The sequence below is a fragment of the Helicoverpa armigera genome, chromosome 20 (genome assembly GCF_030705265.1).
Source record: "Helicoverpa armigera isolate CAAS_96S chromosome 20, ASM3070526v1, whole genome shotgun sequence".
Taxonomy (NCBI): Eukaryota; Metazoa; Arthropoda; class Insecta; order Lepidoptera; family Noctuidae; genus Helicoverpa; species Helicoverpa armigera.
Genome location: NC_087139.1, coordinates 413,841 through 426,266, shown reverse-complemented (window position 1 = coordinate 426,266; position 12,426 = coordinate 413,841). Strand labels below are relative to the sequence as shown.

Genomic DNA, 12,426 nt, shown 5'->3' with positions numbered 1-12,426 from the left:
TATATCAATCGTGGGTTCAATTCGCTTGTGTACTTTATAATTTATATCATCATATTTTTAGTTACTGTTGTTTGTGTTCCTCTCCATTATTATTAATACTCACTCTACCAAAATAATGCAATTTAGAAAGCTATTTCCACTAAAATATTTGAACCACACAATTTAGAGCTATCCAAAGGAATTTATTAAATTAAACAAAACAAGGCATTTTTGTAATTGTTTTTATTAAAACATTCACAATCATCGTTTACAGTATATCACTATAGGTAATGTCAGTCGGGTTCGCCTAATAATAAAAAGTATTTTTTCATTTATTTATTTTTAACAACAAACAGGATTTAAAATTTATCAATTTCGTTTTGCCGTGCAATTTAAAATTAACATGTTGCAGTCAATTAAAAAAATCATGATTTAATTTACAATTACTAAATTAGGATTTTAAAATAAACTTTACTTTTTTTAATTGCTTGCAACATAACACTTAGTATAGTAGTATAATTTAGTTTTGTATATTTATAATATCATAGTAACAACTATTTTATTCTAGAAAAAAGTCACTTTGTAACATACTGCTCTTCAGGGCTGCCTCGACGGGAGCAATGAAGAGGCAAAGCCTTGCCTTGATCGAAGCCACGGCGATGTTTCAATTTTGCAGCGATAACATAATAATACTGTCAAAATAGTCAAAACTAACTTCAGATGCCATAAAAAATTAAAGCAGGATTCATCAAAAAGACATTAAAAAAAAAGCTCCATTGGCAAACCATCGGGTCTGAACCAGTTATTTGACTTTAATATTCTATTCGGTTAAACTTGCTACCAATTCTTTTTAGACGAAAAATAATAAAATTACAATATTTTCCCAGCTTAGACTCGCAAAGAGTTTTCAATTCGGTGTTTTACGAAGACCAGAAATTTTAATATTGTTTCGTTTGTTTGTTAGAATTGTCGGAGCTTATCACTAACTCCGCTCGACTTACGACTCCCATTCAAATATTTAATTAAATGGCCTAACTCCTTTCATACAAATGTTAATTTCTATCTAACGACTTGTTCACTCTTGACATAATCAATTCACGAGTAATTAACGTAACAAAATATGCTAACACGTCGTCCTAGCAGTTCAGAACGTAATTTGTAACTAGTACAATATATTTTACACCTTAAATATTAATTTATGTCATAATTAATTTATATAGTTACAATATTAACATTACTTTTCACATAATATACAATGCGGGTGGTGGTTTGACATTCAGTGATGTAGTGAACATACATTAAAATAGATGAATGGCTATTGATTATAATTATTGGGTAAAATGTAACACATTTTGTTAAAATATAGAACAGTTTACCATTTATTAGTGGTAACGTAACAGTAGGTTTAAACAAACATTTATACACTTATAATGAGGCAATTCCGTTTTACGTATAGTACTTGTAATTATTTTGTTACAAAATAGAAAAGCGTTGTTAACACATCTTTTTAGGTAAAATGATCATAATCTAAACAATTTCATAGTAGGAACAAACGATAGTGTAACTAGGAATTTAGATAACGATTTCACATAATTATATTATAGGATAATAGGTACTAATCATAATCATTTTCATTACAAAAAGTGGCAATAATTTTTAACAATGCTACTAACTTTTAAAAAAATACAGTGAAGTAAAAATAATTCAATTATGTCTCAACATCATTATCAAAATAATTGTTTTAATAGGTACATAATAATATCTTCAGTACAGCATTTTCATTACACTCTATTGCAAAAAAAATATCACAAAAAAAAGGAAATTACAAAAACATATACAGCATGTTCTGCAAAACTAGTTTGATATAAAGGTGAGTACATACGTGCTCGTATTTACACGGCCTCGCGCCGGGGTGCGAAACACGTCACACGTTGGATAAAATGCAGCCACTGTGCTTAATAGCCGTTTATAGGGTGAAAATAGTGCCACCGTAATGTGTATGAAATAAAACTGGAATTGCTTGGCTGTTTTTTTTTTGTAGGATGGATTTAGTTTTAAACCTGTATTGCGGGGCCTTTTGCCTTTTTGCGTGAAATAGATCCAATTTGTACGAAATGTATGATGTATGTTAATCTAAAACTTGAAGTTAAATCATAAGGCATGGAGTAAAACTGACGATTATGATACAGTAATACTCAGTGATTATCACTCTGCCTGTTACATTTTCAGAGTTTATTAAACATGTAGGACGTGGCTTGCAACTATTTATGTGTGAAACTCTACGTGATATTGCAACTACACCGCATATTTTAGCGCAACTTCTCACAAAGAAGTTCATAATTATCTAACATCGCGAGTATATTATACAGAACTTTGGGCAAATATATTACTGTACCTCAACCTCGTTTTCACAAGTTTATTCGCACCTGCAACATGTACTCTTTTCAATTCGATCATTAATCCATCAGACTGATTTCGATCAACTTTAAAACAGAAAAAACGCTTTAAAAGCTACATTTAAAACACATATTAAAAAAATACGTGGCGCCAACTATTACTGACTGAATGACTCGTTAAAAACACCCCGTATAACTCCATAGGATTGCGTTCTGTGGGCGAACGCCTTTGAGGGCGCTGCGCCAGTTATTTGCTTTACAAAGTAAACACGCATGCAGTTCGACGTCCACACGTCTGCGGCTACACCCTCTATATTAGAAATCATGGATTTACTACCAGTTACGGTACAAACTGTACATTAATCCTGAGGTGGGCAGGTCAAAGGTGTATGAAGATTTACAAAGCACTTTACGACACGATGAAACATTGGATAACGTAGTATATATTGGTTTAACGCCTATAGCCGTAACAGAGTATAATAATGAAATATTCTCTAGTTTATTAAATAATACTGCCTTCCTTAGCCGTCTTTGTGAAATCTTATAGCTTTCATCCCGCTGTTAGTAACAGGTGTTACTTTGAAGAATACCTGGGAAATATTCTCAGCCAAAAACATGGTCCTAATTAAAATAATTGTTTGTGTTGTAAAATAACAATTAAGAAAGACAACCGCGCGGTAAGTTTGTAACCCTGCCAGACAAAGTTTAAATTCAATCAATCACTTTTGCGTTCGCGTGGCATTTTCCGTTGTCTATCTTACGTTGTTTATTTTAGAAGTTTGATAAACTTGTACTAGACGGCTTAATATGTTCCGAACCTTTCCTAACATCAAGGGATTTCCTAGAAATGACACGTGTAAAACTAAACATTTTCTAGATTTGCCAAACTGTTATCAAATCTGTTAGAAGAAATTTTAATAATGTTAGCATTATCAAGGATTCCCACAGGGCTCAATACTGGGTTCACTTTTGTGGAAAATCGCTACAAAAAGGGTTTGAAAGGAGTTTTTAAAGTTTATATCCTGAGGGACAACCTGATACAAGTCACTATAATATTTTGTGTAACAATTGTTTTAAGTATTCAACTTAGTAACAAAACAGACTTGTTTTCATTCGACTCAGATACAAAACTTTAAGAACCCCTCTGTTTGGTGATACCAAAAAGATGGTAAGTATTCGTTAATCAAAATAATCCAAGTGGCAATAATTTCTTAAATTCAAGGGCCCTACACAATCAAAGAGTTACTTACTTTTTGAGTGGCAGCGATGGACTATAGAGCTTGGTTCATTTGATTGACCAGCTTTGCATATTAATGGGGAGTGAAGAGCGAGTCGTGCTCAATATACGCCATTGTTCGACGGCCATCGGGGACTGTGATACCCGCTGTTAACGTGTCATAGGTAGCTGATTGTGGTACTTGCTTATCTTTCATGGCTATGTAAATATGACAGGATCTTTATCTTTATCTTTAGGGATTTATTTGCGTATTGTGAAGATTCTAATTTTGAAATTGGCTGATGCTAACTCCGATGCGAAAAATAGGGTGTGTTATAAGCATGGCTATGTGTGTCTGTCTGTGTTACTATAGATTGTAGACGGTTTTGGATAGAAAGGTTCCGTGTTTTTACATGATGAGAAAAAATAAAGGGTGAAATGTTCCATCCAAATCTGTAGAGCCCATTTCGCGTAGTTAATAAACAAAGAATGATCATATAAATAGCTCAGAAGTATTTAAAGATGTCAGTAAAGAAGCTGACTTCACAAGAAAATACCATTATTTAGCAGGTTAAAATCTCAGCAAAATTATATTGTTGTTTCAACAGTTTGGTAAACTGTAAGATATTGTTATTTATGGCTTCAATTTGTATCAAGATTCAGCTGTTCATCCTGTTATCGATTAATTAAATTATTTATAATTGCTTTTTAAAATAAATCCCTCATAAATTGGGAGACCTTGAAAATGTTTTGCAGAACATTTTTGACACTGTATAATTTGTATTGTATTAGATGAAGTACGGAAGAATAGACACATTGGAAATAAACAACGAAAACATGCTCTAGGATAAGAAATTCATGGATATTACAAATAAGTGCTAAGTATCTATTTACATGAAAGTGAAAATAATTATTGAGAACGTATATATTTTTATGCAGTATTGAAATAATGCAGTCCAGGTTAACTTTTTACATTGTCATCTTCACTGAGAATATTACCAACTATATATGTATGTATTTCTGAAATTAAAAAGCTTAAGTTACATTTTAATTAACAGAATTAATTAAAGAACTCATACTTTAAAGTGTACCTCAAACCATATATAAGCCCCTTATACGTGGTTGAGAAGTTAAAAAAATAAATATAAATTAAAAAATACGACGTTGAAACAATTTCGTGAAAACGCGAACAAGTGGGCGGATATTTTAATTAATTAACTAGGTACGTAATATTATTTTCAATAAATACAATTAATTAAGATATAAATATAATTCCGTGTACTTTATCATTGTTATAATAATTTAATTATTATTTATTATATACTACAACAGTTTTCTCACTTAAGAGTACAACCACTTGACAAATGATCTTTGGATGTAAATTCCATCATAACTAGATTACCTACTTACCTAGTTCTAAATTGCACAGGGATAGGAAAACAGTGAATTCAATTTTTAATTAATTAAATCAAAATTTTAAATAACTTTTTCTATCTAGAAGAAATCTTTTTCTATCAGAGATAAATTGAAGAATCATCCTGGAAGAAGAATCATTAACAAATTCAGTAATTCACAAACCATAATTTTATAAATCCTGATGACGATAAAAAATCTATCTACAAATTAAAACCTACATCCAAAGACCACAGCATCACATCACTCTGTCACAAGTGTCCATCACTATCTAGAAGTATGTCTAAATGCAACTCTCGCGCACCTTTCTCGCAGTAGTGACGACTTCAGGCCGGCGCGCCGCCGCGATGTCGGCGCTGCGAGCTGTCACCCCGCGGTTGACTACGCATATACTTACTGATGACTGTGGGATGAAGAAATATATTATTTGATAGGTACTTATAAATTAAAAAGAAGAAAGTTTGGATTGTTGGTTTGCTTGACTTGAATAGGCACCATACCAAAAAAAGGATTTGAAAAATTCTTGCATCGTTGGGAAGCTACACTATTCAAGAGTAACATAGGATTTATTTCATCCGGGTTCCTACGAGATGCGAGTGAAATCGTGGGAAAACGGCTAGTTTGTAAATAATGTCTTATTTGTATTAGTTCAGGCAGGTTTTTAAAGTTTTTTCCTGAAAGTAAAATATTTTTGGGCATATTAGGTTACGTTTAATGTATACCGAGAAATCGAAATGAAAATAATATACTACAGTGCCCTCCAGTTTATGTCTCTTACACAGAAATACTCAGTCTTACTGTCGCAGCAATTTCCGAGAATATGAAAATAAAAAATAATGTTTGAGCTGCACTTAAAATTTACTGATGTTTTCGTTAGGTATATATATTGGCATCTTGAATTGAAAATTTAAAGAGACACATTTAGAATAATTTGGTTATATTATAGTGTCCCTGTGTTCCTAAAGTATTTCTAAAATAAAACATTACTCTTGACTACCAGGTATTTATGAGTTAACATTACCACATAAAAGAACTTAATAATACACATGGCATTTTTAATCCATTTCTCGCTAACCCATTACATTAAACACGTTGTATTTTTCCTGTATCTCGTCTGATGCAGTTTTCTTATTAATTAAGTAAAATGCGTCATTAACATGCAAACCAGTGCTTAGTCTGAGCAGTATATTAATTTGCGTATCGATTTGAAGATGTGCATTTGTTTGTGAGTATAATATAATGTTGTGAGTATATAGTACTATAATGTGTATTATCTCGACGCGTTTAGTGAAGCAAATGTATTAATTAATTAACAAGTTTTGTGAAATATTTAAAATGTTTAGTAAATGATCATGTATTATGTCGAAAACAGATAAAAAACTTGACTCTAAGACTACACGACAAACTTTGAGTCGGCCGATATTTTGTTTGGGCTCATAAATCAGTATGAGGATGAATGGAAATTCGCACATTACAAAGGCCTAGTATTGGTTTAGTCTGCAGTTTGCAGATGTCAGAACGCACATCCTAAAAACATTTACCGAACCGCGAATCGAACTCTAAATTTTATACCAAACTTACATCTTGCACAATTCACTTGCAAACGAAAATGGCTACGCTCGTGATTCTTGGGTAAACTAGAAAGTATAGGAGGTATACTCACAGCACTGCCTGGTATAATTGGTCTATCGCTGAATATCCTGTGAGGGTCTGCGTCTAACCCAGGAGTAGACAGCTTACTGTATTCACCTATTGGTTTCTTATCTGCAACAAAATGTCTGCAATTTATTTAGTACTAGCTGTAGCAATCTAATATGGAAAACAGGGCGAGGGCTTGTCTCTAAATCTTCAATTACCAAGAGAAAAATTATAGCATTGAAAGTCTTCGATGTCTTAATCCGGGATCATTTATTGTATCAGATGACCATGAGGGTAATAATAATTAATAGAAGTATCTAATAAAAACAATTGCCATTGATAAGATTCTCAGAATATATTTTAGTATAGTATATAAAACACTCATTTCGCTTTCATAGTACTTAGCAGATTATTTTGAGCCACAACAAACAATCGTCAAACAAGCTGGTACTAAAAACTAACCTGAAATCCCGAAACTGTTTTTTACGCATGGAATGTATCGCGAGTAGAAAAACCGAGCATAAAAATCTGCTAGTGTGAAAGCGCTGGTAACTTCTATTAAAATACAAGCAACATCACTCACAAAACCTACATGTTCAAAAATCTACATGATGAATACTTACCATAATGACAAGGAATGATATCAGGGTCCGTATCCTCCCCACTCCCCTCCATCTTCAGCTCGTACTGACTGCAGTAGTCCAGCTTGGGAGACGCACAGTACGTGTTCAGATTGTCCTGCTTTGAAAGGGACTCCACGCTTTGTTCCATGTAGAGTGCGTTGCTGGGGAAACGTGAATGATGTAGGGTTCTAGCTTAACAACTGATAAATGGTGATTAGGAGCTAAAATTATGGAAGATCAGATGGGCATTTGATGAGAAGAGAGACAATCTACAACTTACAAGAATGAGATGGATAAGAGCACGTATGAACTATAGGATACACTCTTAAATGACCACCGCTGAGCAAGCTTTGTGATAGTGATTTCTGAACAGTTGACACCTTCAAAGGCTTTCTATTGGTTGAACCTCAGAATCTTAGCGCAATCAATTGCAAGTGGTCAGATGAAATAGTCCGTAGTATTGCATAAAAAATTAAATAAAATGAAAACTCTTAAGTTACTATATTACAACAGAAATGATAAAAATATAACACAAATCAAAAACCTTTATATTTGTGGCAAATAAATGAATTCCACATGACAAATACCAAAGAATTCCCAACACAATCCCAGGAAAAGTAACTCCCGAAAATCCCAAATGAAAACAACAGAGAGCTAAAAGATACAATAGCAAAAAAACCTCAAGGTCTATCTATATCTAGACACTGAGCCTTTTCTAAAGCCTTTGGATCCGCTTTAGATGTCTTTACGCAAAATATAAAGACATACATACAAATATGTATGCATAGGTGTTCGGGTAATACACGAACCAATCTTGATACAAGGATAATCAGGGCTTTAAAAAAATAAATATCATTTCTGAGGTTGACTGTAGCGTACTGTTGAACATTAGCACGTGTTTCGAAACAAAAGAAGCTTTCACGGTATTGAACTTTACTCTAAGTAAAATGGTTTTTAGCTTCCTCGTTTCATGAATATTATACTTATTTTATTACGTTTTACGTTTCCCTATGTTTTTCTCCTCATTGTGGTGCTATTTAGTATTTTTTGTCTGTTGAAAGGTAAATAAATGTGGTGAAATTCTAAATAGGCGTCGAATTTTGGGTTTTCTACAATATTCTGTTCTTTTATTGTGTGTACATGTTATTGTTGGGACCTTCTTTATAACCATTTAAACAACATGACTCAATTTTATCTGGTCCCGAAGACACATGTATATGAGACATTTATTTATGTAATTACCATTACTTCTCTAGCCTTAAACATAAATAGATAAGTACCTAAACTTTCCAAAAGCACTCCCACTCCAAATCTTAGCCAAATCATCTAAGCCCTACAACTTTCTATTTAGCCCAACTACTCCAAAATTTTAGCCTATATAGATGATAACCCATCAACCTTACTCAATCTGTCAAATTTCTTCAATAGATTTTCAACCTTTACACAACAGTCACAAATGGTTTGACAAATTCAGGTAGGTTGACCTGCTGGCATCTGTCTTGCAAAAATGCAAAGCAATCTTACGTGGAAGGAGGATGCTTGTCTATATCGTGTCTCCTGGCTGCGTGGCGCCGGTACAGCGCCGTGATGACGCCGCAGACTCCTGTGCAGAGCAGTGCAGCTACTGATAGGAGAGACACCAGCATCGGAGACAGCGGGATTGAAGTGCTGACTCCTGGTGGAAGACAGATTAAATAGATTGGGTTAGTAGAGAAAATAGAAGGGAAAATGTTGATTAAGAATTGTATACGTAAAGCATATACAGATTTTTTTGTATTGTGTTGAAGTTGGAACACATTACAACCAGGGTCGGACTGGTTTTTACCAAAGTCAATATATCCCAAATACCTAGGGGATGCTTCCAATATTTATTGGTCCAATAGGTGAACGTATTCAGGAACAGAATCGTTTCAACAATATTTTGCTGTCATTAGACAAAAAATAGATTTGAAACTAAACATGGGTGCATTGAGCAAATAGTTTTGCAAAAAAGTTAGAAATCTTAACAATACAATGTTACCTAAATCATGCAAACCTGTATCCATCAGTAATTACCAATGTCAGTTCACACACCATTACTTCCCATGGGCCCCATAAGGAGGTCCTAATGAGGCGAGCCGGGGGACAGCCGGTGTCATCCACGTGAGCATTAACGACATCATCCTACCCGCCGAGCATGATAATTATAGATCGTTCAAATAATGAGCGAATACGACGAACAATGTGTTTCCCGGATGGTCTACTATATTGTGTTAATGGTTCCTTTTCTTTTTGTTCTGATTCAGGTTTGGCTGTAATTGGGATTGAAGATTTGTTTTCGCATTTAATGTTTTTTATATTTTACGTCCCACTGCTGGGTAAAACCTTTCCTCATTTTATTAGTTTTGGCTAGTTGGCGTTCTGTGGTGTATGCTTTCTTAGTAGGCAGACTAAGAAAGCCCTAGAACAGGTTTTAGGGCCTAGAAGTAGGTCACCCTAGAACAGGTTTATTTATCCTTTCAAACGTCTTAAAGCTTTGGCATAATAATTGAGAAGCTTACTGCTGTGGTACATGCACGCGCCTTTGATTCCTATTCATGATACATTTTTCGGGCAGTGTAACGTTTGTTATCATAATTTGGGAAAAATTGTGTATACCAACACGAAGATTTAAATATTAAATAAATAAATAAAATATTTAAGAAATTTGAAAGGTGTTACATTTATTATGTACAGACATAGACTAGTTCGTTTTTACAATGTAATCATTATTCCTTAGAAACGATTTCACGTAAATTCCTCCCCCGGGGTAAATAGAGGTCGAACAATTATTCGAATGGCCAACAGTACTGGAGTGAGAGTTTTAAATTAAGTAAATGTCTTTGATTATTTTCAACCAAATAAGAAGACTTCGAAGTCAAAAAGAATAAGAAATGTGTATTTTTATACATAAAGGATGTTTCCAAAGACTGGTAATGCATTGAACGCCTCGTTAAATCTAACTTAGCATCATCTTGCCAATATACCGTGTTTGTATGCTTTTATGATACAAAACACAATAGGTATGTGCTCGTTCCACCACTTTTGAGTATCTTCTGGGTTTTATTCATAAGAAAACCATGGATGATTTAAAAAAAATCATGTCAACGGTATCTTCTTACTCAGGGGTAACGAAAACGGCCATAAAATAACATCGATAATTATTTTAGCCCGCTTGAGTTCAAAAGCATTATCAATCAAGTTAGCTTATAAACAACTTGAGACAACTTACAGTCCTGAGAAGGCTTATAAACATTTAAAGAATTGAACTCGAGACCACACGCACGGCAGTCGCACTTACAACCACTAGTCCTACGGTACAGTCGAAAACAAAACACTATCTGGCAAACACACCAAAACAAACGCGACCTCTAAATATGCAATAACCATTATAGTTTGTGAGTAATCGCAGCATCTAATTGTAGCAAGTTGCAAACTGCCGTGAGTAATGTTACTGCACCGTACTATACTAAGTACACCGTACTGTACGAGTATACCGTACTGTATTAAGGTCCAAGTTTACAGCACAAACGTCAGTTTTCTTAAAACAATTGTTCATGTTCCATTTTATAAATAAAAAGATGTTTTTTTTTTTTAAAGGCATTTTTTCGTCGGTAAACTTAGGTATTAAGTATACCGTACTGTACTAAGGCCCAAGTACACCGACAAAATAAACGGAAGGTTTTTTTAAAACAATTATTCGCTAAAACTCAATTTTCAAAGTAAACGGTAAACTTAAAGAAAAACGGACTGGACTTTACTAAGACCCAAATTCACCGAAAACATGCACGTCAGTTTTCTTAAACACCTGTCCACTGATAATTCACGTTCGATTTTTAAATTAAACAGTTGTTTTAATAAAAATGGACGTTTCTATCATCAGTGAACTTCGGCCTAAATACAGTGTACTATAATATGGTATCATTGACTGTACTATAACAACTGGTTATTTAACTTTGTATTGTTTGGCGATATTTATTGTGTTTTAACCGAGTGTTGGAGCTTGCTTAGGGGATTAGGTTACTGTGTATGTAAATGTTGGGTGGGTTTTTAGTTCTGTGCACTGAGTAAGTGTGAAAATAAAGTTGTTTTGTGTCGTTGTATTGAAAGAAAGCACAATATTAGAGGAAATGTTAATGAGAGCACATATCAAGTGGCTAATAAATAAGTTAGCAATGAATCGCGACGCAGTTAAATGTTTAAAATATTTAAGTTGTTTATAAGATCCAAATTGTTAGAAAGATTTTTGTGACCATGAAATGAAAATTGACTCCATGACCACTGCTTTTGTTTGTGTTGTTAAAACATACCATTAAAGCCCACACTTTGACCTATTTGCAGTCGGTCCTTTTTCCCAAAGTCTTGTCTTGTTTACCCTATAAAAGTGTATTTCGGTAGACGTCTGCCCTTATAGGGAGAAGGGGACTTCTGGGCCCAGCAGTTAACTACCTGAAATATGTATTAAAAAAACCGTTACATTTTTTTAAATAAAATCACAAAATATGGTACCAGGATTCTACCCAGGAAGAGAGAAAACTTAAATTAAGATAATAAGACTAAATAATCGATTAAATAATGCCTGAAATGCCTGAATTACTAGTAATCTACTGTATTTTTATTCCGGCAACACTTGTTGGTGGCATGCGTCTGTCACTGACTGACAGATGCACTCGTTTGTTTTCTTTCATTCTGAGTGCGCACATATTTTCCTGGTTTTACTATTTAAACCCACGACCTTGGCTTTTCGACGGATCTTGCTACTCTGAATTACCTGGCTCTCGATTTTGGACAACTGTTACGCCTATCGATTGGATATCGACGACATGGATCGCTGTATGAATTGTACGATTGCGCTTGGTCGCAGTAATTCTATTGGAAGAAAAGTCTTGGAGGATGAGGCGATTTTAACAGTTATTCGTCAGTGGCGTGCATCTCAGCCTGTAAGTTTTTACCCATTTTTTACATATTCAAATCGTGCTTTTAGCAAGCCATTTTAACTTCATATCTATCGGTTTATTGGACAGTATTATATTAGATCAATAGTCAATTAGTTAGCTTAAGGTCTCTGCACACAGCGGGCGCGGCGCGGCGGGACGGGACGGCGACGCGACGCTGAGCAGTTGTAATGGTCTATTCACACAGC

The 12,426-nt window shown here is 34.2% G+C and overlaps 1 protein-coding gene across 1 annotated transcript; it reads right to left on the bottom strand.

Moving 5' to 3' along the window:
• Positions 1-5,160: 5,160 nt before the first annotated feature.
• On the bottom strand, positions 5,161-8,917 carry LOC135118279 (uncharacterized). The gene is made up of 4 exons (XM_064039759.1): positions 8,790-8,917; positions 7,266-7,426; positions 6,668-6,768; positions 5,161-5,407 (listed from the first exon to the last, which is right to left on the bottom strand). The coding sequence occupies exons 1-4, from the start codon at positions 8,909-8,911 to the stop codon at positions 5,288-5,290; spliced, it is 504 nt and encodes a 167-aa protein (XP_063895829.1). The 5' UTR covers positions 8,912-8,917; the 3' UTR covers positions 5,161-5,287.
• Between the last annotated feature and the right edge of the window lie 3,509 nt (positions 8,918-12,426).